This window comes from Lutjanus erythropterus, chromosome 20 (assembly GCF_056507025.1).
Source record: "Lutjanus erythropterus isolate fLutEry1 chromosome 20, fLutEry1.hap2, whole genome shotgun sequence".
NCBI classification, from domain to species: Eukaryota; Metazoa; Chordata; class Actinopteri; order Lutjaniformes; family Lutjanidae; genus Lutjanus; species Lutjanus erythropterus.
The window spans coordinates 14,319,594-14,346,862 of NC_139336.1; the positions used below are offsets into that span (position 1 = coordinate 14,319,594).

Below are 27,269 nucleotides of genomic sequence, written 5' to 3' on the forward strand. Positions count from 1 at the left end.
CAGATACAGTATATACAAAACTTCTAAGAAACTTTTGCCTTTATTCACCAAATATTTTTTTTTTGTTTTCAAGAACCTAGAAGGAAGCTTTTTAAGTCAGTAACAAAGAGGAAAAAATATCCCTACATGTTGAATTTTTACCTCAATTGGTTGCTCCAGAGAAATGGCTGCAAAGCCTCAGTTTATTCAACTAAGGGCTAACTTGTTGTGTTTTGTCAAACTTTGTCAAGTTTGTCAAACTTAACATTATTAATCATATCTATTCCTGCACTTAAGTTAAGAAAACCACCAGCAACTTAAGTCCCAATTTGTTGTTATGTGGAAAACTCTGCACACAAACTCCTGGTCTGTTTCCAAGAAAAGCAGACTTTTCTGGTATGGAGAGCGTGGCTGCTCTCGTACATTATGGTGCTGATGTCCTTTCTGTTTACCAGTTTGGGAGAAAGCAGATGTATTGACAGGTGATGAGTCAGGGGGAGGAAGCTGTTTCTGAAGGGGAAGATGTTGGTAATGGGCCTAGAGTAGCAGATATTTTGGAGAATGTGGAGGTTGTTGGCAATGATCTCTGCTTACTCAATTATTTGTCTGGTCTGCTCTTATCCCATGTGGCCCAAAGCAGAGTGCAATATTCTGTCTAATGGTGGACTGGATGTTGGCTGTTGGCCACAGCAACCAGCTGTATTTCCTCAGCTGATGAGTGAGGTATATCCCTCAATGAGCCCTCTGGGTGATTGAGTTATATTGACCCCAAAGGAGGATTCTGAAATACCATTTCCTGACTGTTTTAAATTCAGTAATCACAATTTGAGAGACCAAGAGATTGTTAAATCAGCTCTTTGTAATTAATTATAACATGTTTTATTGAGATTTACACATCACAAAATTAGAATTGGTTGCCCACATGAATTACTCTTTATGTGGAGACTAGTTGTTACAAAATATAACTGTGGGCATATAATGGAACCAACTGACAAACATTAGCTTGCTAATCTGTTGCTGCCTTCAAATGGAGTTCATGAGTTGCAACCTGTTTCCTGATGTTTTCAGAAAGAGGCTATGGAAGTAAATTTTTTGGTGGGCGGTAAATTAATGTGTTGTAATTTTAGTTGCATTTTTCTTTGTAATTTTATGTCTGAGGAAAAAGTGTATATTCCAACAACCTAATCTTTTCATTAAGCCTTTGTATTTGCTGTTACTCACTCACTAGCTTGCTAAATTGATAGTCGTGGATAGACATGGCCCTTCTAGATTCCAACTCTTTTGATGTGCATGTTGCCATAGCCTAGCAGCAGTTTTCTTATGACTTTACCACTTGAATGCCAAACGTATTGTGTACACAACTTCTCATGTCATAACCACAAGCTCAAAGGTCCTTGTGAAAGCAGTGAAAGACCCATTGAGATTGAAGAAGAAGGTATACTTTATTAATTCCTCTTTGGGACTTGGCTTGGGGACCCAAGTCCCGAGTCCCTTACAAACAGAGCTACTGAGATGATGTGAAAACCGGTTGACGTATGTGACCTGAGTTGACAAAATGCTATTTAATAAAGATTTTCACCTTCACCAAAATAACACAAATTACAAACCTACCTCAAACATCAGATAGGTTTACGTTATTGAATGTTTATGTTTGTTCACAAATTAAAATATTGTAACACCTACATTTACAAAGGATTGGCAGACAACTTGCAACTTCCTGTTTACACAGGGCTGATTGCTTTTGATTGGATGGTGCTATCTGATGTTTCCTAGCCAAGTGGCACATTACCTAAGTCTTTACTAGTTAAGACATTTCTAAAATCTTGCTGGTGCAACCCAATGTATTGAATCACTTGTCTTAAACAATTTCAGGGTCTAAGAACTGAGTGAGGTTTGCAAATAGCTGGTGCGATCCAGGAGACCAGAAATGAACGTCCTCAAAGAGTATACAAGTTCCCAGGCTGTCAAAGGTACTTCAGACTCATGTTGACTGCGTCTTCCATAAATACGCTGGCCCTGTGGGCAAACTTCAGGGCATCCATGAAGGGCTGGGATGTCTCTGAGGTAGCCGGATGTCTTTCAAAGGTCTTCTAAGATCAAAGAGACTCTGTCCTATGATCCTAGTTCTTGACTGGAGTGGACTGGAGGGATGTGAGTTTATAGGTCTAGTGAATGAAACCCTTAATTCCCATTCAGCATGCATTTGGTGGATAAAACACTACTCAGTTGCACACTGGAGAACCCAGCAGAACAATGTTCAATATTCTGTATTCAATAGCCTGCAGAGGTACACAAACATCTTCTCTGCCTTCCCAAATGAATCTCTTTCATCCGCCCAATTCTCTCTGCTCCTGCTTTGTCCACAGGCATCGCATTTATTCTGTCAGTCTCACATGGACCACAAATATGATGACATGGTACATACTCTGTTCTCCCTCTCTCTATCCGTCCTTTTGTCCACCTTTCCTCTCTGCAGCATGTGCTTCTTTAGATTAGAGTTGGCATTTGCCTTCTGAATACCCCTGTTGGGTACTGTAAGCTCGAGTGCCTGTCCCAAGTTGAGGCCAACCTAAGGTAAACTGATGCAGCCTTGAGCCTGGCCACCAAGGAACTCTAAGCTAGCTTGGCTTGACACGCTAGCTCTCCATATTTTTGCAAATCTAAATCTCCAAGCCCCAGGTTTTGTCTTGCTTCGCAGAGTCCAACAAAGAGTTTGGGAGGCTTTTTCTTTTCTTTTTTTAGCTGAACATCAAGTGAAAGGTGCTTTAATAGCCTGCAGCCTCTTTAGGTGTCTTTCTGCGCTCAGGTTTTGATTGCCAGCCCTGGGACTCAGGCAGTATTACCATAGTTATCTCACTACACCACACGCCTAACAGCACTCAAAGCCTCCTGAGCTGTCTGTCATGCCTCTTAATTTGCACCATAAGCAGATGAGTTCAAAGAGGATAAAATACCTGAACAGGGTTTGAGTGGGTCAATTTAGGATGCAGAATTATAGCGGAAAGGTCACATTAGTGACTGTCACCACTGGGATCTTTCTAAAGCCATTTACTTAAAGTCTCTCATGGACTGTTCATGCACACGCTCACAGTATAGTGAACAATGTTTTCAACATATTTGACTTTTTGAGTCATGCTATTGGTCTCGGGTAAAAAGCCATTCCCACAAGTCTGAAGCTGCAGCTTGTACAATTCCATACACATAGCTGTAATGATGTTTCACACTGCACATTGAACCTGACAAGCTACCTGGCAGGTCCAGTGTATCATGATGATGTTTTATTTTATTTCTCAGGTACCTAATAGTAAATGCCACCTTACTCTGTACCAAACCTGGGCAAATTGTGGCCTGGGGGCTTGATGTGGCCCACTGAAAGGTTTCATGTGGCCCGCAAGGCCATCATGGAAATACCAAAAATTAAAAACCTAGCAAAGACAGTCCAGCATTTTGCTTAAACCATTATCAGGCCTTTATTTTGAAAGGTGTCAGTGTTGTGTTCAGTGGTAATAATAATGAACTGTATCTTTTATATTGTAATAATAATTATTAACTTTATTTAATCAATGCAACCAACTAAATGCCAACTAAATATTAGCCCATAGTTCATCATATGACAATTCAGAAAGGATAACCAACAGTAGAAGCGCCCCATATAGAACACCCCTCACATTCCATTATTGAAGATTTGGCCATTATTAGAACCTTATATCATTTGTATCTGGCCTTCGGCAGTCTGATCAATTTCTCATGTGGTCCCCCATGAAAAATAACTGCAGCACGACTCAAGACAAGAGTGCATCAGTTAAAAACCTCTACTGGAAAGGGGTTGAAAAGTAGACCGATTTGATGTGGCATTGAATGCTGGTTGTGTCCTTTCCCATCGCAGACAAAAGCCAGATGTTAGTGGGTGTTGGTGGGTTTTTTGTAAAAAGGGTTTAAGTGGGTTGCAAGTCACCTTAAGACACCATCCTATGTCTCTACATTAGTGGTAGGCTGGGACCAGAGTTGTAACTCTGTAGTGACCCTACTGTAAATAAGTCACTATCATAATTCCTGTCCATCCCCCATACAATGGCTGAGCAGTGTTCACATTGAACTCATGTTAGAATCAGATTTTTCCAGTTATCTCTCAGGTTGTTGCTTCATTATAAAAGGGATATCAATAATCTGTACTGTTCATTGAAAAATTCTCAGTGAGTAGGCCTTTATTGTATTTTAAAGTCAAGATGAAATGAGAAATGTGTCATATTGTGCACATATTTAACTATATATGCCAAAAATGCAAAAGAAATGTGTCCTTGCATAGGCTTCAACCAGTAATATGACATCCAGCTATCCATCAGTCCTCAACTTTTTGCAGCATGGAGCTAAGATTCATTAGTTAGCTAGCTAGCAACAGGATGGTATGTTGGATTTTGACACTTTCAGCATTCAAATTAAATTCCTCCCAACATTACGTCCTCCCTGCCTATCCTGTTTGACTTGCAAATTTGTTTTAATACAAAAGGTAGATACCAATGCTGTTTCATCTGGATTTTAAAATAAACTAAAGATTGACGAAGTTACCACAGTTTCATACAGTTTCCCTTGCACTTTTTATTAATTGATTTATTTTGGCAAGATAATTATGAGAAACTTGTTGTGTTTAAGAAAGGGAACTTTTTTTTTTTATAGCAGATTTCATTTTGTCAAGCTTGGGAGTGAAGGCACAATGTTCTTTTTAAGACCAAGCTCTAAAATTGACTGAAAATTTGTAATGAATGGAAATTGTTTAGACACTGCAAGTGTATTTTCAGTGTCTTATAAACCCATTAGGGATTGAGCACTTTGTGTGCATGACAAAAATAAAAGAAAATCAAATAAAATCAGTCAAACTGTATATGCTTTAGATTGTGTTTGTATGAAATTTTACTTTAACTTTCATCTTATTTCTGCATTTTTTCAAATGTGTTACCACCATGATGTAAACTCTACAATCATTATTCTCACTTTCTCCGTGTCTCCTTCAGACTCTCATGGGATGGATCTGTTTGCGGTTGCAGTCCACGAATTTGGTCACGCCATCGGCCTTGTCCACACGTCAGCCATGGAGTCCATTATGAGACCGTACTATCAGGGTCCTGTGGGAGACCCTCTGAAATACGACCTACCATATGAAGACAAGGTCCGCGTCTGGCAGCTCTACGGTACGAGGGAACACGCAGTCAACTTAATATATGTGATGTGTGAAAGAGAGAAAGGGTGGAAAATTAAATTGGTTGCACTTCCATCAGAATTTCCATTAATACATCTGCCTCGAGTGTTACAAAAAGCACACATGTGAAGAATGGTATTTCAGTAATTAATTGGTACTGGGGAAGATGCTGCCGGAAATTACACAAAGTGGCCATATAACTATGAAGGTTGCCTCGTAAATGGAAGGTACAGCATGTATGACATTTATGGGAAGTCACTGTTGATTTTTTTTTATTTTTGTTACACTCAGCTGTCCCGAGTATTTCTAGAATACTTGGAAATACTGTTCTCCACCTCACTAAGCCTATGCGGCATCTATGGGACTTTGTTTACAGCATTATGTCGTCACGAATGTGAGGTTCTACACTACATATTGGCTAAATTAGCCATTCATTGGAGTCTCAAAGATGCTTCTGCCTCTACTTGACGTCTGATCAATGTTGTGAAGGCTCAGAGAGTGTGTCTCTGAGCGTTTAAACATTCACAGAATCTACCTCGACTCCACTGACCATGACTCATGAGCCTCTGCTGTAATTATGTGTTTCTCTGGTACAGTGGTGGGAACACCCTGGTGACAGCTCAGCAGAGTGAAGATACGGAAGAGGCCACCTCATGCAGGAAGCAGCAATAGATGAGTTCTGTAGAGCAAGGTTATTGATTTAATGAAAACATGGATGGAGTTAATTGGGCCTCGTTATGGCATGTGACCTTATCACACCATTTGCCGGTGTAGGAAATGTCAGCATGAGGAAAGAGAATGATGAACATGAAGAAGAGTGAAGTGTGTGAGTGAACAAAGAAGCATATAAAAGAGGAGAGAATCACGCATAGAATGGGGCACGATATAATGTTTTCACAGTGTGTCATCATGATTTGCAGCCTTCAAATGGGGTTACGTTTACCATGATGAAGAGAGGAGTTCAAAGGAACTAGTCCGTTTTGTGCTGTTCACATCCCCGTAAGTGTAGATACTCAGAAAGCTTGACGTTTACGAGTGGCGCTCAAAAAAATTTTGGTCAACCAGATTTAAGCTTCTGATGATAACAAACTAGTTTCTCATCAGTTGACTTTGTTAATAAATTGGTTGAAGAGGGATGTTTTAATTGTTTAGATATTTATGACAGATCAGCATTAGGTGGGAAAAAAGACTATAGCTGCTTGATATTGCACAATACTGTAGCACCAAAATGAAAAAAGAATTTTTGTGTTCATGTGTGTCCACTCATAACTTATGTGCATGCACACTTTGACTCTCATAAACACGCTAAATAAAATCTATTCCAAGGCAAATTATATCACTAGTACAGATGACGTCATTTAAAAACCATTCGACAGAAAAAAACATCATGCCTAGTGCCAGACTGAGTAATTTGTTAACCTCTTTATTTTATGTTAAAAAAAATGCAAATGTACTTTTTTGTCTGTATTTCTGTCTCTGTTTATGTTGGTAATCGTCATTTTTGTGTTCATTTAAAGTTTTTACTATTAGTGAGGTTAGTGGTCTATGTGTGTGTTGTGAGGTGTCCCCAAGAAAAGAAGGAAAAAAATATTTTAAACTTTATCACATTGTTTGGGAAGAAACAGGAAAACAGGGTTGGCCATTTTGATTTTTTGTAATTTACAGTAATTCTTCTTTGATCATTGATTGACTATGAAGACTTTATTACCTTCAAACCAAAACATAAAAAAAGAAATACTCAGAGGGGAAGACAAAATCCACTCAAATTGGAGGTCTGTGGTCTAATGTGCATCTATTGAGAGGGTCCTTGACATGAAAAAGTTTGGCCGGTGGCTATTAAATTTTTTCGAGACCAGATGTATTTTGCTAATTTTTGAGTGCTTGTCCCTTATGGTGAATGTCTTCAAGGGGCTGATCTCACCAAGAGCTGCTTCCTGGCTCTCATTCAGTGCTGCATGCTGTATTTTTTTATTTTATTCTCCACAACCATCTGGTGACCCCGAGAAATTACCTCATGAACCTCGTGGGGGTCCAGACTCCCAGGCTGAGAAGTCATTGCAAAGGAACTGAAGTAGAACAAATAGCTAAGAATCAAGAGAATGTTAATAATTTGAGATGCTGTTTGACATTTTAGGTGTCAGAGACTCGGTGTCTCACACAAACCGACCAGGAAACCCCTCCCAGACAGCTGAACCTCCTGTCCTGCTCGACCTTCCTGAAAACAGATCCTCTGTTCTGTAAGTAAATGTAAAGATACTTTAAATATTTTACATACAACTAAAAACAATCTACTGTTTTGTACTATTTTGCATAAAAACATCCACTTCAGCCTCTTCAACAATCTGTCAGTCCTTATCTCTTGGACCCTGAGTTTGAGCCTGTATCAAATCCAGTGCCCTGAATTAAATGAGTGAAAGCTGATGTTTTCAAGTCTTTATTCATCCTGTAAATCCCATTCAATATGACACTCAGTGCTGCAGTGGCCAGAGGAGTGCAGCAAAGAGAGGTGCTTGAAGCTCGATATGCAGTCGACTCTGGACACATCTTTGTAAGACAAGTGCTGCCATTTGATACATCGTATGTCCTCCGTTGGCAAACGTGGAAATGCACATCTGCAAAACTCAGATCAAACATGTTAAATGTAAACCATGATGATATAAGTTCTTTAACTAGGCAGTCGGAAAAAAGAGGCTATATTAAAGTTAGTGCAATAATAGAAAATCACCTGCGTCCATAAGAACTATAGTATAGTACTGTAATAGACTTAACACAGGTGGTATTTATTGTTTTTGTTGGATGTCATCATAGAGAGAACTATTTTACTGATGGTTCCCTGTACATCGTGATAATGATATTGTGATAGTTTTTTAATTTTTTCACTTTTTCCCCTCTTCCACTGAAACAATTTAATGAACCCATGCAGGAATACTCAACATTTATTGTGAAAAACAGTTTTTTTGTAGTTTGATAAGAAGTCATGAGGTGCCAACAAAGCAAATTAGCTTAGAGGCCGAGAGTGAGCTTGGGAGCCTGCCCGTCTAATTAACTAATTCCCTAAAGCAAGTTGGGAGGCTATCAGCCTGTAGTTTTTCATATTATCAAGGATAATTAGACTTAATTTTGTCCGTTTATGTATTTTGGGTGTGTATACGCTCACTCACACACAGACCCAAAGCACCAAGCACTAACCTTCAAGTAACCCCCTGAGAGGTCCAACTGAAGGCTTCACAAAAATGTCTTCATTCTGAAGGTCTACAATTCAAATTTGTTTCAGAAAACACACATGTGCATATGCGCACACAGAACATTTAGCAGGACATACAAAATAAGATGCGCTGTAGGATTTCCCACAGCAAAGTTGTTAGGCGGATGGCGGCAAAGTGTCTTTTTTGACAGGGGTGCGTTCAAAAAGCCATACATATACACAACCAAAAGGTCTCACACAAAGTTGAATTTTGGACACTAAAATTGCTTGGAGTAAAGATGTCATAAAAATCCTGACGTCCATCAGAGTGTCTTGTCCTGTCATTTAAATAGAAATGCACCACAGACAGATGCACCTGGCTGTTAAAGGGCTAAGAGATAATACTTTCATTGGTTTCATTAATGTTAAGCCCAAAACAGACCTATGAATAATTGAGAGACTAAATACATCACCTTTGTGCCTTGCACCTTACACAGCGCCCAGATTACATGCCGTTTGAATAGCAAACTAGTGTTGCACTTTAGGCCATGCACTACATATAATCTAAATAGGCCTGAAATCTATCTTTCCAACTGAGCCGCCACACTGCAACTGTTTTTTAAAAAACATCTTAAAAATGCATCCCCCCAAAATAAAATTCCCCAATGCATTAGGCACAGTGGGGCACCAATACACCGGGGGAACCCTGCACTGAGTTGGATTCCTTAGCTAAACAGGCAGTGGTGGGATAATTAACCATCTTTTGCTCCCTGGTTTCAGACATCCACCAGCTTCATTAATCATTTCCCACCGACTCCATCAGGTCATGACGCACGGAAAATCTGGATTAGGCCTGACAAGGGCACCTGTACTGACCACTCTGCAGTGGTGTGGTGCTAACAGGCCTCTGAATAGCGACCTTTGTTAGTGATAGAAGGCCTGGCGGGCTCTCGCTCTCAGCCCTTGGGTGCTAATGGCTTCATCATTGGCAGGCCGGCCACGTCAGTGCTTTAAATCACTTAAAAACCCTAGAGATAAATGCACTAAGGGACCTCACCGTGTCAGCCTGATAGCATCTCCTCTTTTGTGGAACCTGGTTTCACAGATTCATGCACAGGCACCCAGTCATATGAGTGTGAACAAAATTTAGATGCATGAAAAGATCTTGAAAAAGGATCAACACATTTCTAATTTGAAGAAAACTAAATTGGATTTTGCAACAAACTTTTCTTTGCTTTCATAAATATGTAATACATAATTTTAGATGATAGGTAATTCATCTGAGGACAGAAAAATAATCAGATTTAAAGTGTTAATGTCCAATTTTACATAAGGGGATCTTTTTTCTCCTCATTTTACTATCTTCCCCCCCCCCCTACTTTCTTCACATCTCTCTCAGGCTGGCGCGAGATGCCCCCGACAGATGCACCAGTCACTTTGATGCAGTGGCCCAGATACGAGGGGAGGCCTTCTTTTTCAAAGGTATGGAGTCACAAAGGGAGACGCATGCAAAGCTATACAGAGAGCTGTGTGGGAAAAATAAAAAGGAAATTAGCTAAATGAGCGGAAGTCAACGGAGGCAGAGCAAATTAAAGGGAAAAGGAAAGAGGATGAGGATGAGAGAGGGGGTTAGATGTAGACACCCGACTGAGCCCGTTGAGTCCTGCTGAGAAGCTGCAGTCCAAAAATTACATCAGGCTTTCATGCTTGGCCTCTGGAGGAATGACCCCTGGCCTCCCACTGACAAGAGAAACAAGAAACAGGCTCACACACCCTCAGCAGCAGAAGTGTTGGCAAAATATCCCAAACTTTAACTGACATTTTTTAACCTTTTTAATCTTTTATATAACTTAAAAGAGAGACATTAAACCTTTATAGACCATTGTTACAATCATTTTGCCCCCTTGTGTGTTGGCTTTTGTAGCCGTTTTAATTGATCAAGATGTAGATGTTGCCTGCAGGTCAGAGTCAGCCCATAATATATTTGAGGTGTCAGCCTGCCACAAATGTTTAACCTCTTAAAGCAGGACTAATCCTTGAGACACATGAGTCAGTCTGTTTTATTCTGCTCTTTGTCTGACACAGACCATTTTTTTTAAAAGAATTTTCATTCAGTTCATTTTCTGTTAGCCTTGGACCACATACATAAACTCTGCTAAATGTACAAATGATAACAGACAGACTGGAAGGGAAAAAACAGCTGACACCCTTTGATTAAAGGGAAAGTTTGGATTATTTAAAGTGGGGTTGCTTGATTCACCAAAGTCACATAACAACACAAACAAACTAACAGATTGAGGCAGCGGTAGACCAACCAGTCCTGTCTTCTGTGAGGTGAAATTATTCTAAATTTAGTGTAAACTTAAATGAGTATATTTGCTTTTTTTTTTAAGGCAGATATGTTTTGCTGCCAATCCCACCAACAGCATTTGAGTCATGTCAACTGGCATCAAGTATCTCATGCAATCCTACTTAAACCAATCAGAAATATTTGTTTGCACTATTGCAAATTTACACTTAGTGAATGTGTGAAAATTATAGATAATGTTGGCAACCAGAGCCATGTGTTACCAGCATCCAGAATACTGCTGATCCTCCTAACTTCAAACTGTCCCGTTCCTTTTAGGAAAGTACTTCTGGCGACTAACACGAGAGAAGCACCTGGTGTCTCTACGCCCCGCTCAGATCCATCGCTTCTGGAGGGGCCTCCCCACCAATCTGGACAGTGTGGACGCCGTGTACGAGAGGCCTGGAGATCACAAAATAGTCTTTTTCAAAGGTACAGTTCCAAATAAAATCTAAGTTTCAATATGTGGTCAGATTTTGGAATGAGTCTTTAAATGTTCAAAAAAAAAAACTAATTCAATATTGTCAGTGAGCTTCTGGAATCACAGGATTTTGTTTCTTTCTTTCATCCTTCATTCATTTGATAGTTCAAATACATTGTTTAATACACATGATTTTGTACATACTGCATTTTAAATGACAGTTTGTCCAGAACATTTTTTTTTAAAATAGCTGCTGATGACCTGCAGACGTTTTAAAGTGTGATTCATCCTCACTTGAAAGAGGCAAGATGAAAAGAGGCTGTTCACACCTTTCTGTCAATGTGGCTGTACTTTGAAGGAAATTATAGCATTTTTTTCTTTATTAGTTAGAGCAGAAGAGGTATAAATTTAATTAAAAAAATAAAACAGGAGTAGAGAAACGAGGGCATGTTTCACATTTGATATAACATGTAAAACAGCTTTCCTGGCAGAGAATGTCCTTCACTGGCTGCATAACAAAAAATAAGTGCAAATCTTTTTATTTCAAGAGAGTCCTTTACCTATCTTTCAAGTCTCTCATCTTTTCAAATGTATCATCTTAAGTGCATGAACTGTCTTCTGTGTGTAATGGATAAAACTATAAATTTCAAGGTAGATATTTTGTTCTTCAGGTCTAAAGTACTGGGTATTTAAAGACAACATCGTGGAGGAAGGTTATCCTCGTCCAATCACTGACTTTGGCCTACCCTTGGAAGGAGTGGATGCGGCGTTTGTTTGGCTACACAATGACAAAACCTACTTCTTCAAGGACAACCACTACTGGCGCTATGATGACCACCTGAGGCGTATGGACCTGGGCTACCCTAAAGACAGCACGCTTTGGAAGGGGCTGCCATCGCAGCTGGATGACGCCATGAGATGGTCTGATGGTGAGTAACCTTTAAAACACTTTTTTTTTTCTTCCATCACAAAAGAAGATGACACTGACATATTCATCCATTTTCTAGCTGCCTATTCAGACTGCACACAGTCCTCCTGTTCCACCTAGGGAATTTCCAGGTACTCTCAGGCATGTTGGGAGATGTAGTCCTGGTCTTGCTCTCTCCCAGTGGGTCCTGAACAAGACCCAAAGAGAGGCAATCGTTGACTTTTAAGTTCTTTGAGGTCATCAAACTGTCACATGGAGTAAAGCCAGTACCTCTGCAGAGATGTTTTTTTCACCTCTTGTCCGTGAGAGCCATGATCTCATTCTTTGTCACTGACCAAACTTTGAAGGTAAAATGATGTAAGCTTTGTTTTGGGGCTTGTTTGTCAGATCGTCTAACATTGTCTGAAGCCCCCCTTACATCACCATAAACGACTGGCCGTGTCCAACAATTTTTGCAAATTTCCTAAACAGAGAATCTGACAATCATACCTGTTTTGTGCAGAGGTTGCCCAGGTTTGCTTAGATGTGAAAGAAGGCAAGGATTGACCACTTTAACCTTTAGATGGTTGGATAATATATGACATGGGATAGGCTGTTACAAGCAGCTACCTCCATGGCTGAAAAGGAAAACCTAACGTGGAAGTACCGAAAACTGCTCTTCCTCAAATGGCCACCTGAAGCTGGCTCCAAAAGCAATTCAGTCCTCATAGACTGGTGCAAAAACAGTTTTGGTCTCTATATCTGAGTGCCCCCTTACATGACAGCTGTACCAGGGGTGAAATTAAACTCCTCCGGATAAATTATATTTGGGATTCAAGTTATACATAATTGAGGTGTAGCCGATTTGAGTGACAGGTGGGTACCAGCACAGATGGCTAGCCACTAGGTAGATGATTTATTAGACCACCTCAGCTCCACTCACCGTCCACCTCTTCATCTATTTTTGATATAGCTGGGAGTTCAGGCACTGCTAAAATGAAACCACACTAAGAACTACAAAACAGCTCTTCAGAAACCTGGGTGACATCCCAGACTCTCTGTCTACTATTTAAATGAGTAACACTTTATTTGAACGGGTGTGCATAAGACTGTCACTGTCATAACATGTTTAAATCCCTGTCATGAACATGAAAGAGTCTAACAGTGTCATGAGTAATTTCCTGGACTTCAAGTAAAGTTGAACCATTTGGACTTAGATGTCATTAAATGTTATAAGGCCAGTTTGAGGACACACTACAGTACCAAGGTGAAAGTTAGCTGATGGACAGACACTATAAATTAGCTTATTTGTTGCTAAAGTAGACTTAATCACTATCTGCTGCTATCTGTAGCTGGCTTTAGCTAGTAAGCTTGGTTAGCTGAGCTAGCTGCCTTTTTAGCTGACTCAGCACCCAGGTGCCAGGAGCCAAACCCAGTAGGTAAATGACCTTAGTACTTCCCTGTTGTCAGATTGGCCACCATCAGTCGTGGAGGCTGTGTTTGGTCACGGTCCTGCCGGGGTTTCCATTTTGTCCAGACTGAGCTAGTCGCTGATGTGCTGATGATGATAGAATGATGGAGGAAAGTGACAATCTGTACTGAGCATGTGCAACTCTCAACATAGATGAGAAGGAGGCAAGGTTGACCACTCCTTGCTTACTTCCATCATCACCTCCAAAAAAAAAAAAACTGAATGTTTAATTCAGAATGTTATTGATTAAGATAAGTTTTAATGTCTTCTGGATGCAATCTGTGTTACAAGTCATAATCAATTATGATGTCTTAATGTCAAGATGTTCTCTCAAACAATGTCAACGTTGCATTTCAATTACATTCATAAATACCCCTTATATTCATGAAGGTGTCATGGCATGATTATGATACTGTAGGACAGTGTCCTATGGGCTGAATCCGGCCCTTAAACAAGCTGAAAACAATCCTTTCACTATTTATGTGTATGAAAAAATATGTTTTTTTTACACATTTAAATTCAGACAAAATGTAACCTTTTGGCCCCTTTGGCAACGTATTTTTTTCAAATCTGGCCCTTCTAAAAAAGACATTGAATAGGCCTGGCCAGTGGTCTGTTCCAATGAGTTCACTGTTGCAACCGTGTTGCCTTAAGTTTCGTCAGTCTGTCAACCTCTTTTACTTTAAATTTGAATCTAAGGTGCTCAATCCTGAGCTGAAAGTAAAGTAAGTAAGCAAGTAAAAGTATATTTATATAACACATTCAGTGAGCAGATGTCACAAAGTGCCTCACAATAAAAGACAAAAGGCAGGCATAAAATACAGATATATAAATAATAAATGAGCGAATATCACAAAAGCATCTTTGCCTCACTGTTTCAATAACATGACGGCTTTTCTAAAGAACTTCCAATAAACTTATGTGATATCTTTTCAATATTCCACAAAACAAATGTTCAAAACCATAGCCCCAAAAGTAATCTGTCACCCAGAGCAAAAAGGTGTGCAGAAGGAAGCCGGTGACATATTTTGACCTCTTCTGTCTTGATTAAAATTTGATTACAAAGACATTTTGAGTGATTACATTCAATATATAAATGATGAATCACCGCTGTCTGCTCCTTCCAGCGATAACTGATTATATTTCTCAAAGAAAAATAGAGTTGTAACACTCCACCAGTGCATCAGACCACTGGTAGCTCTGTTTGCTGGTGCCTAAGGCAAGACCGTGCAATATCCTTCTCAGGGGAAATCCTCAAAGAGGACTAAATTATCAGAGATATATGAGAGGAGGATGGAACAATTATGCAAGTTAGCAAACATGCAACCCTGAAGTTTTGGAAGTTTTACGATCTGATTACGATTCTGAGCCAACTTCCCAGGAGTAGTACAACACTGAGAGAGCTGGGAGCACTTTTAGCCATGCTAGCAGCATCACTCTCAAGATGTGAAGCTGGTCAGTTCACCACTCGGATATCTCAACAACTGTTGAATGGATTTCCATTAAATTCTGTACAGACATTCATGGCCCCTGTTGGTGCCACAAGATATCTGTGGTTTTGAATAAAATGTCTCAATAGCTAACAGATGGATTGCCATGAAATTTGATGCACACTTTCATGTCACTTCATGCCCCCTGCGGGATGAATTGTAAAAACTTTGATGACTTCCTGACTGCTCATCTGGCACCATAACAAGATCAAAGTTTCCATTTGTCTTTTACTCTCTTTTATGTCTAAATACTTGCAAAATGAATGAGAAAATGAATGGGTTTAGTTCAAAGTAGCAAATGTTACCATGCTAACACACTAATGTCAGATAGTAATCATTCTAAACAAAACCCATCACATGTTCTCCTTTTTGGGGAAACAATCACACTTTCACATTATAAAAGAAACAGGAAAAGGAAACCTGTAGCAGGTTGTAAAACAAATAATCTCCAGATCTCTGGTTCCCCATCCCTCCTTGAAAGCAAAGTTTTCCCTCGCCATAGTTGTCTTAGTGCTTGCACTTGGTGGGAACCACTGGGTGTCTGTAAATAATGTTAAAAAGAGTACAGCTTAGACCTGTTCTATAAGAAAAGTGCCTTAAGATAACTTTTCTTATGATACAAATAAGACTGACTTTACTGAATCCCAGTTATAATAAATATTAATTTGCTTCTGTCAATTTAAATTAAGTTGAATGAGAAACAAAAGCTTTCACACCAAGATATTTACTACAATTATTTATAATCAGCAAATATGAATCACACATGCGGTTGTTATAAATTTTACTACATGTTAGGGGGTCTGAATTAAAAATTGTATTGTTTGTATTTGTTTAAAATCAACTTCAATCACCTGTCTCTCATAGATGAGACATTTCATGTGAGGAAATCTATTCCAATTAAATATTTGTTATCATTCATACAGTGCATCCTGCCATAACATTTACTTTGATTGTATTTGCGTTTATTTTATTTTGGCAGTCTCCCTGCTTGTATCCATGTACCACTTTTTGTTGGCATAGCTGCAGTATGCAGATTAGAGGCCCATTTGCATTTGATTGTGTTTTTATATTTTCACGAGTCAATTTTTTTTTTAACCTTTTATCTGTTATTTTGACGTGGCACAAATGGTCTTTTTTTGCCAACACTCTGCTTCACATTCACACGGTCAAACACATTCAAACCTTGGAGCTGGCCCAGTGTAATCACAGTGAGCAGCTCCACTGTAGCAGCTGAATGTCAAGGTCACAACGCCTGCTTCCATCAGAGCATCACAGCTACAGTCATCTGATCACATGTGCATGTTAATGAGAGCTGAGAAATGGTCTAACACTGTTCAACAAACTTGTGCATTTTTTTTTTCTGTTAGGCTCTTGTGTGTCTGAACGATGCTACAAATTTAGAAAGAGAACCATAAAGGATTCTTCTGCTTGTCCCCTGTTAGAACTGTTAGAAATATGCCACTTGGAACCATGTTAGAGAATGATACCCAGAACCCAGCATGAAGGATTATTGCTTGAACCATCTGTGAAAGGTTCCACCCAGAACACCCTATGAGAGGTTCTACAAAGACCCCTCTATGGTGTAATGGTTCTACAGAGAACATTTTCACATTGTGTAATGGTTTTATCTTGAACCAAGGGGGTTTTAGGAGGTTCTACTGGGAACCTTTTTGTATTCCAAGGGTTTATTCTAGTGCATGCCCAGAGGTTTCAACTGAGAATCTTTTTATATTCCAAGGATGTTATCTAGAACACATTCAGGGGATTCTACAGAGAACCTTTTTAATCTAGAACCCACCCAGAGGGCTTCTATCAAGAACCTTTTTATAATCAATGGGTTTTATCAAGAACACAATCAGCGGGTTCATGGAGAACCTTTTTATATTCAATGGGTTTTATCAAGAACACACCCAGGGGGTTGTACTGATGGGTTCTACCAAAAACATTTTTATATTGCACAGAAAAGTACAGAAAAACCAAGACAAACCTTTGCTTCAAACGTTCTTCAAAAATTTCAATTTTAATTTCAATTTTTTTCTAAGAGCTCTTTGGATAGAAAGAGAACCCTTGACAAACCTTTTCTTCAAAAAGGTAGTTCTGGGTAGAACCTCAGCTCTTCAGGAAGAACCCTTTTGGAACCCTTATTTTTAAGAGTATAGGGCAATTTCAGATTTTAAAACACCCCCAAAAACCAGCCGCTGAGTCCCAAAATTTGAGGCCGTTCCCAGTGGGAGCCAGGATGTCCCTAATCTCCCCTTCAGCATGTGAATACAAGGAAGCTCTTTCACATCAGGTGTTTAGTGGTCTGTGCTCTGTCTTCGGTCTTGCTCCAAGCTCTTTGATGTGCGTGCATGCGCATGTGTGTATGCCTGTGCACATGTGTGTGAGAAAAGGCCAAACACACAGACCCGACTCTGCTTCAACCCTCTTGGCCAATATCACTGCAGTGTCTGGAAGGGTAAACTCGGAAACCTACGCGCATAAACACACAGACAGACCGTGTGGCCTGGGAACTGGAGCCACATCAAAGCTTGCTCACTGTTTGTTTCACCAGCCCAGGTTGAAGGGAGAGAGGGAAAAGAGTGATACGACAGCAAGAAGCAGACAGGAGATATGGTGACACTTTGTTATGAAAATAGAACAGAAAGATGGGTGGGGAGTGAAAAGAGGTAGAGAAGGGGAATCCATACAAGAGGCAATACGGGGACACATGAGGATGAAGAAAGATGGTGCAGACAAGGGAAGAAAAAGAAGAGATGTTAAAAAAGATAGATGGCTCGAGTCAGAGGACAGATAGAGAAATCATTGAGAGACAGAGAAAGGCAGTAAAACCACAGAGAATGGTTGCTGTGGAGGCAAAAAGGGGGCATAAAGGGTATTAATGTAGCTATAATGATGATAATGGTCAGAGCTGCTGACATCAGAATGGCACAGAGGAACAGTTTAGCCTTTTAGTCATGGTGAGAAAAAAAGGTAAAGTTATAGGAAAATGAAATTTATCAAGCATGACTATTATCTTTAACCTGTAAAGGAAATTCACATAAAGCAGTCAGCATTCATAAGTGTAGTACTGTCACGTTAGATTTTGGAAACAAGGTTTTAAAATCCTGGACATTTTAAAATGGCCTCTGCCCTGTCTGTCGCAAGACTGAACTTAAACTGAAATGAAACAGTATCCCAACTGACCCTTTCTAAGTCCTGTCCCCTTTTGCTCTGTTCTCCAGTAGCAGTTGAGCAAGCTCATTGAACCTTGTTCAGAATTCTCCTTTTCTGTCTAACTTTGCTGTGACAAGCTCCAGAAAAAATATAAAAATAATAAAAGAAAGAAAGAAATCATTTACTAAAATAATAACTGCTGGTTAGCAAGTTATACTACAGATGTTCTGTGGTGGGTGAGTTCAACAAATGACTTACAACCAATATTATCACAAAAGTATTAGCTGTGCTAATTGAAAGCCTATTTAACATGCAGCCGGCAGAAAATATGATTTTAATCACAAAAACAGATTTGTTAATAATTTAACAGAACAGCAGCAGCAGATCAACCCACCACAGGAACAGGATACAGTGGACCGGAAATGTTTGGGACACACCCCTCAAGTCTGTAGGGGCCTAGCAGAGGGTGCTCATATTACACACAATACACCAGTTCCAGTAGGAAACTAATAGTAATAAAATATAAACGTCAACAGAAAACAAATGCACAATAATATAAGCAGGCCATCCATATCGGCTGATAAAGACTTTAAAATGAAATATTGATATCAGACCAAAATTACAATTTCTGCAGCTATGAAAGGCCAAAAAAGATGCTGCTTTGATTGGTGAATACAATGCAAGTATGTCTGCAGTGTGGAGGATTTTTGTCCAAAACGGACAGCAGACAATCTTAAGAGCCATCATCCTGATTATTACGACAAATTTGCATGCACCAGCAAAAAAAAAACAAAAAAAACCTTGGTCAGCAGTAGCTTTCTTATTTTGCTCAGTGAATGTGTACATTTTGAAAAGCATTGTATTTTATTATCTGCATCTGCCAGTGTGCCATCAAGAGTAGCAGGTATAATAATATGTTAATTCCACTCTAGCAGAGCCTCAACGTTCCCTGCAATTAGGTGGAAAAACTGCGTATAAAAAGCTATTGACAGTCACCCAAAATGAGCTGGAAAATATTGTCATATTGGATATCTCCAATAATTTAATTCAATTTTGTTTATCCCTAGTACATAACATATTCAATTTACAGAAATGATAGCAAGTAGTGGAAAGTGGAAAGGGCTACATAGCTAAATCCTGCTATAGCTTATTCCTTTACGCCACAGAGTTCCATTGAGCCACACCATTACAATCTGCGACATGTTCTTTCATTATCTAGTAAACACAGCCACTGTAGTTTATTTTGAATTAATCACATACAGTCTTGCAAATACTAAGTAGTGTGTATTAATCCACAGCTGAAAATAGGCCCCAGCAAATGCACTATTTACTCTTGTTGAATGATGTTTGCTAAAAAAAAAAAAACTGATGCCAAGCTGTTTTAGGAAATTACGGATCCTACATGTAGAGTATGAATAGATGGTATAGGGAGAGAGATAGATTAATACATCGTAGTTTCTGGTCTTTTCATATGATTTGTTAACAAGAAAAATACAATGCACCACCAGCCATACTCTTTAATTCTCATGTTTCAATAATGACTTAACAGAGAAGTCCCTCAAGACCAGACATATCATAAAGTAATCTAATCATCCTTATATAATCTCTGACTATTATGTTTTGGCTCAAAAAATGACTTGGGAGTTATTTGGGAGTAGCTGTAAGAGAGATTTGACATGTATTCACTTTTGACAGCTGTAAAGGCTTTGAGTCTCAGAGGAAAAGAAAGAAGTTGAAGAAGACAAAGTGTCATCCCGCCTTATTGGCTTTAACTTCCAATAACAGTGATAGATTGGATAAGGAGAGTGACTTTCTGACTATGTGAAACTCTTGTATTTCTTTCTTTGTGAGGATCAAGTTCAGAATAAAGACACATGTTCGCAAAAGTGAGAATATTATGGTCAGTGCTCACCACAAAGGGTTTCAGAGGGCTATTTTAGGGCTTGTTTTTATAAGTAAGATAGGACTAAGACACAATAATTGTGCTGGGTCTTTGTACAACCTGTATTCCTGTGCACTATAGAGCATATTGTGCCTTATTTTTATTCAGACAGGCTGCAGCCTGGCTTGAATTCATTCTCATGATTAAGCACAGGAAATGGATCGTCCAGGTGCCGTGAGCCTTCACCCACTTACCAAGAAAACTGCCTAGACCAGCACCACTCCTTTATACTATCTTGTACATTTTAGGTGTTTTAATTGTTGCTCTTATCCAATATGAACACTAAAAAGAGCAACAAAAAAGATCTTATTTTGAGAGCAACAGTCAACACAAGACATGAGGGTCTCTAGTACGCGGCTTCCCTGGGGTTCTTGTCAGGTTTCAGCTCCTGGTATTTATTTCAAATTGAAGGCGCGAATAAATGCAATAATTTCCTCAAAGTTGCTTACAGCAACCTTTTTTTTGTCTTTAAGGTGTGGCATTTAGTACCAAAGCCAAAGCCTGGATAAAGACACGAAGAGCTGCATCCATAAAGCAGCAGGTTCTCACTTTTCCATGTAGCTTAAAAAGCCATGTAGACAAGTCCTCAGGACCTTGACTGCCGGAAAACATTGGGAAGTAAGCTAAATGCTTTTATCGGTCTCTGTCCTCATTGTCTTACTTCTGCCAACACTTCGATGAATTGAAGACCCACATCTATGTGATACGACAGGATAAGATTCAGGATAAGATTCAGTTCCTATTTATTTGGTGAGACCAGCATTTGAACACAAGAAATATTTACTCCACTGTTAATGCTGAGTTCTAAGGATATTAACAATGCAAGAAGATTCTTCACTTTTATCTGTTGTCTCCTATTCATTTGAGTCATTAGCTGAGGAAATGAATGTGCCACAATACAGTCATGTTTACTTCTTTCCTCTTCTTTGTCTCCAAAGTTCCTGAAGAAAATGAATAGGAATCAGTGGCATCTATATTGTGGCTGTATGAATAGTCTTCGACTTGCAACATACTTTATGCTTTTTAACCACTGATTTGCATAGACGACTGGTTCAAACAGAATTGCTCACATACTTGCTTAAATGTACTTTGCATGTTACAGGAGGATTACACTAGAGGGCACACCAGAGAACTCAGACTGTACAGAACCAATCACAAAGTTTGTTTACAGTAACTTCCAGAGTCACGTACATTACATTTTTAATAGCAGCATGTTGAATGTTTTCTTTTCTCATGATGGTATTTCAAAATGTATCCAGTTTGCTCATCTAAAATGCTTGTTTTATGCTTTCACTAACGTTAGGTTGGAGACCAACTGAAATAAACCGTGCAAAGACACAGCTGGGACAATATCAGTGTTCGGTACATGAACCCTGCCTGGACTGTGGCCGGTTTCATGGATATTTCAGGCTGAGTTAGTCTGACCCAGTGGAGACATGTACTGCACAGCAGGACAGTACATAAAATAAACACAGTACGAATGTCAAGGTTGGACCATCGTGTTTAACTATTTATCTTTAAATGTTACAGTTACATCTTAGAATGACAACAGAAAAAAACAAGCTTGCTGATTTTCCATATTTCTGCAATTCAAACGGCTAATTGTCTACCCAGAAGTGACTGATGTTGTTAGAACATTGCAGTGAATCAACCTATAGAACATCTTGACTCGTGACCAGAACAAGTACATTTCTCTTATACCAATGTGAGAAATTGATGATGACAAATATTGCCCCTATTGTTCATGTGTGTATTGCATCTTATGAACGAAAGGCGTTCATTTCTGAGGATGTGCACAACTAATGCTCCAAAATGATGCAGAATACTGTTAAAACACAGTTTATCTCCAGCTTTATAGGAGGTTAGAGGAGATCATCTTCCAGTTAACAAATTTAATTCTTTAGAGTACTGAGTTTCAGGAAAATGAATCTGAGTTGACCAAATTCAAAATTAAATAAATTTCAATGCAATCAGTATTTCATGTAGTATTTTCATCAGAAGCATGCTATGTTTGGTTTGTCTTTTCTTCTTCCAGTGCCTATTTGGTATTTTGGTGCCTCTAATTAACTTAAGTACCCTGAAGTGACAGGACAGGCGCAGTAAGGGGTGTGTAAGTAACCATCAAGTGGTACAGTGCAATTATGCTGCCAAGAATGCCCATAAGGCATTGCTGTGTTCTATGTTGGCCAGCACACCCACAGAGAACCTATAGAATGACATGAACCCTTTTTATCCATGTGATTCTGGCCAGATAATAATAATAATTCCTCGAATAGGACATATGTCTAAAGGCAAATTAAACATACCTTTTTAATGTGAAAAAGCAATAATACTAGTAAGGCATGAAAGTAATCTGTTCTGGTTCCTCCTCTAAACGACAAAACAGAATGCACCTTGTCTCTGAAGACTCTAATTTCAGGATTGTTTGTGCATCCTCCTACTGGTGCTCAATTATCCAGTCTCCTCCAGCGTGGGTGCTCAATCTTGCAGCAGCTATCACGAGCAAAGTTATTGGCAACAGCTCAGCTACTCTGCACAACATCCAAGTATATACAGGATGCGTCTGCCACCTTAGATTTGGTTAAAATCATCCATCAGCGTCCGAAGTCCCACGGCTATCAAAAAATAAACACTTGTGACAACACATGGTGACTGGCAATACTAATATTACACTAATGCGTGCCAGCTTAGCCATCATTTTCATATGGAGTGGAACCTACCATCTGAACAGCAAGCGCACCAACTGCTCAGAGAGTTGGTCTTAGACCAGTCCTCTTGTGTCAATAGACCAAGGGCTCTATTTTTATGTGAGTGCAGTGAGCAAAGTGCACATTTGAGTCTGTGAAATTCTATTTTTTTAGACAGACTTTTTTTTCAAGTAAGGAGACTCACTGAAGGTTACACAGATGAAACCTTCAACAGGAAATAGAGTTGTCAATCGATACTGATCTTTTTTTTTTTTTAAAGGTCCTGTGTGTGAGATTTCTGGGTTTTTGTTGGCAAAATATGACAGACGTGGAATGTAATATTCATAAGTATGTTTTCATTAGTGTATGATCACCTGGAAATAAGAACTGTTGTGTTTTTGTTAGCCTAGCTCCAATGTTTTTAAAGTGGGAGGCGGTCCTCCCCAGCGGGGCTCCAAACTGTTTCAGGGGAGGCTCAGTGAATGGAAATGAAAAAAACCTCAGTTATTTCTTTATCAAAAGGAGATCACACAGAATAGTCAGTTTGAGTTCAGAAATACAATATTGGGGGATTTTGCTAATTTTCCCACTTCCACAGGGTCAAAACTAATAAATGCCTTTGGACAGATCTTTTCATATGTATATGGTGCAGTCTGAAATTATGTAAAGCAGCTATATTAGGCTATCGTCGCTCAGTTATGGTGTGTCCATGAGGTCAAATAGCATAGCGAAACTAAGCAAGGGAAATGGAAATTTAAATGTTTTGGACTTGGACCATGTAATCAAAGTACTCGCGAGTGCCTGGCACTCCCAGGGGTCTTCAGTCTGCCATATTGCACTGCTATGTTTCTACAGTAGCCCAGAATGGACAAACCAAATACTGGTTCTAGATATGACCTTTCAAATTTTGCACCCCCCTACATTCTTGGAGGGAGTGTTTGCAAGCTGCCAGCTCACTGAACGCTGTTTTTTTATTGAACTGATCAGGGGTTTGGCATTTAATATTTTTTTTTTTATAGCTTTGGTACTTTGATACTATAATCAACAAATATTGTATTGTTTTAAGCACGAGATATTGAAAAACTATTGATGTATTGATACTTGTAACAGCTGTTACAGGAAATGATAACAAATTTATCATATTATTTTCCATAGGCTGAACATAACTCTTCGTAGCTGAGAAAGATGGGATATATTCAGATGGTCTTTGGAAAAAAAAAACGTCCATTATCCAAAATCTAAAAATGATATGCTTTGGAAATGATCCATGCTACTGTAGGTTGTGAGCTGATCGGGATTCTCCTCTCCTCAAAAGTCACTTGTGGGGTCGCTCTGCTGTCATATTGAATGAAATGATGTGATTCTACATGATGGAAGGGCCTGTACAAACCCATCTTCTGTAATCCCACCCCAGTTCAAATTATTCCCACTCCGCCTCAGATAGGTCTACTGTGTGTTGTACAGATTCATGAATTTATGTCCCTTGATGTTTTATGTGTGTTCTGTGCGTGTTGTGTATTCCACATGAGAGCAGAGACAGCTCCGTACCTTGTGTGAATAATAAAACACAGTGTTGTATTGTATTCTGTTCCATGTCATACACACACACAAACACACACACACACACACACACACACACACTAATACCACCCTTGTGCCCTCTGTCTCTCTGAAGGCTCGTCTTATTTCTTCAAGGGGAAGGAGTACTGGCGAGTACCTGGCAGCGACATGGAGGTGGAGGCAGGATACCCACGCCTCATCGCTAAAGACTGGCTGCTTTGCACTGAGATGCAGTCGGACTCTCCAGACACGGAGCCCAAAAGCACCGAGACGAGAGGCAACGTGCACCATCACCCGGACCACGCAGAGAACGGATACGAGGTGTGCTCCTGCACCTCGGACACCGCTTCGCCTTTGGGCGCCCGCCCCTCCCCATCGCCCATGTGGCTCCTACCACCTCTCTGGACGCTCTCGCTGGCCCTGCGCTCTGAACTGCTATGATGCCAAAGCATGGCACAGAGTTAATGAGCTGATTGGTGGAGGGCCAGTGGACACTCAGTGAAAGAACTGGAAAATTTTGTTCTTATTGTATCATTTGGTATCCTTTTTGCGCTAATTTTGCTGTTATTTATTTTACATGTCATTCGGGGGGCACTGCCAGCTAAAGTAGACAACCTTATAGTCATCAACCCACTCACAATGCTTTATACATTTTTTTTCATTAAATGGTCAATCTGCCTTATCTCTGTAAGGAAAAAAGTTATTGAATAGAAAGAAGAGCACCAACAGTTTTTATTCATCTTCATGTGCTGCAGGGGCCATATTACAGAAATGTCCTATCTGAGGTCTTAAGATAGGAAAAGCCTAAGATAGGATTTTTTCCAAGTTGGTGCTACAGAAGCAAATCCTTACTAATCTGCGGAATCCCATTTCATCTTATTTCATCTTATCTTAGGTTAGGAAATCCTAAATACTCAATCCAACATCTCTTATCAACTTTTATGTCTTTTACCTAGCAACCAGCAATATTTTTCTTATAATTTTGTAACCACTGATTTTCTTGACATGAAAATACAAAAACTTGGAGCAAAAACAACAACAGTTTGGTAATATCTGTAGAGAAATCCAGTCAATTCCAGGTGTTATTTTTGGCAGATTTACAGCAATGCTAACTAAGAAAAGTAAAAAGAAGAGAGTGGACTAATACAGCAGAGTCTTCATGGTATCTGGCATATATTGTGTAAAAACAATAAAAGAGTAACCATGCAGATTAAACAATTTATCTAACACTACTGTTTGCTACTGCTAGCTAACAGTACTATTAGTTAGTGAACACTTAAGTTAGTGAACACTACTGTTAACCACTGTTTGTAAACACTACCATTAGCTACTGTTGGCGAGTACTAGCATCAGCTACTGTTGGGGAACACTACCGTTAGCTAGTTAGTAAGTTAGCCACTACTTCTGGTGGAAAAGTTAAAATTAGGACAGCTTAATGTTGTCCTAAAGTTAGGTGATTTTATTATTTATTTTTTAAGATTTATTTAAATTTTAAAAATACTGTAGCATTCAAAATTCCCCACTTTTCCTATCTTAAGTTATGATAGGAACATTAGGAACTGTTCATCTGTTATTTTTTTTTTTCCCCCTAAATCAGGTCCTAACCCTAATTACTATGGTTACCAAACAGTTAAGGTAGGATCTGCAAGTTAGGAAGTTTCTGTAATACGGCTCTTGGTTTACAGCAGCAGTGCCCCACATACAAACAAGCAAAAGGCATTCAGGGATGTAGGCAGGTACAAAGGTGAACAGTGTGCTAAACACACACACACTGTTGTCTGTTTTATACAATTACAGCAGATGCTTTATTAGATTTGGTTTACCAAAATTTGCTCAAAATTAGTTCAAAATTACCAAAAAACCTATTGTCACAGTGGTGATTAGCCACCTAGACTGTTTGATTTTTAGTTTCTGTCTCGATCTCTAATGGAGTGGAGGTGAAAGGAATTGTGTTTGTGCTTTAAAAAAAAAATCTTTGTAAACAGCAATTTCAGTGTTACTCTGGGTAATCTGCAGAACTCCTAGGGATTATTTGCTCTATTAAAAATGGCTCTAGTGAAAGCTGTTTACAACAAGGAATGCAGAATATCCAGAGTAAAAGAGTTGACTCTGCTGTTGAATATGAAGGGACAGTTCACCCAGAAATCAAAAATACATATTTTTTGCTCCGGCATATAGTGAGTTTGGGAGATATTGGCCACAGAGATGTCTGCCTTCTCTCTAATATAATCGAACTAGATGACACTCGGCTTGTGGTGCTCAAAGTGCCAAAAAATACATTTGAAAAACTCAATGCCAGTGTCTCTTTCCAAAGATCATCACCCAGTTAGTCAAGGTAATCCTCAGACCTTGTGGTGAGCAGTTTCAAGTAAGAACTATTCTTCCTATTCTTTCTTAGCTTTCTTAGCTTGAGTAAGCACGTCATGATTTTTAGAAAGAGATTGCTGTTGAGGTTTTCAAATGTTGTTTATTGTGTTTTTTCTTTTCTTTTTTTCCTTTTTTTTTGTTTTTTGTTTTTTGTTTTTTGTCTGCAGTTTAATCACCACGAGCCAAGTGCTATTTAGTTCCATTGTATTTGAGAAGTGGTTGATATCTCCAAAAACTCAGCAACTCGTACCAAAACAAACTAGATGCACCACTAATATTTTGCTTTCTGAACTATTGTATTGGATGTCTCAAAAACTGTGGAAACAACCCCAAAACTATCTGCATGACAGCATAGCACCAGAGGTAATTGAGTATATATATGTATATATATATATATATATATATATATATTTATATATATAAGTTTGGTCTGAACTAGCTTGACTAAAGTGCCCATGATAAGCATGAATGTTTGGTATCCTGCTCTTGCAGGCAGTGTGCAAACGTCTTACAGTGAGAGCTGCTGATGGATGGCTGAGTAGGAGGATGGACTCTGTCAGCACC

At 39.2% G+C, this 27,269-nt stretch overlaps 1 protein-coding gene across 1 annotated transcript in view; it reads left to right on the forward strand.

Moving 5' to 3' along the window:
* Positions 1 to 25,365, forward strand: part of LOC146308244 (matrix metalloproteinase-17-like) — a 96,269-nt gene extending 70,904 nt beyond the window's left edge. Inside the window, exons 5-10 of the mRNA XM_084745745.1 lie at positions 4,989 to 5,165; positions 7,308 to 7,410; positions 9,757 to 9,839; positions 10,984 to 11,136; positions 11,797 to 12,054; positions 24,454 to 25,365. Coding sequence (XP_084601871.1) covers positions 4,989 to 5,165; positions 7,308 to 7,410; positions 9,757 to 9,839; positions 10,984 to 11,136; positions 11,797 to 12,054; positions 24,454 to 24,779 — 1,100 coding nt within the window. The 3' untranslated portion in view covers positions 24,780 to 25,365. The remainder of the gene's footprint in view (positions 1 to 4,988; positions 5,166 to 7,307; positions 7,411 to 9,756; positions 9,840 to 10,983; positions 11,137 to 11,796; positions 12,055 to 24,453) is intronic.
* The last annotated feature ends 1,904 nt before the right edge of the window (positions 25,366 to 27,269 follow it).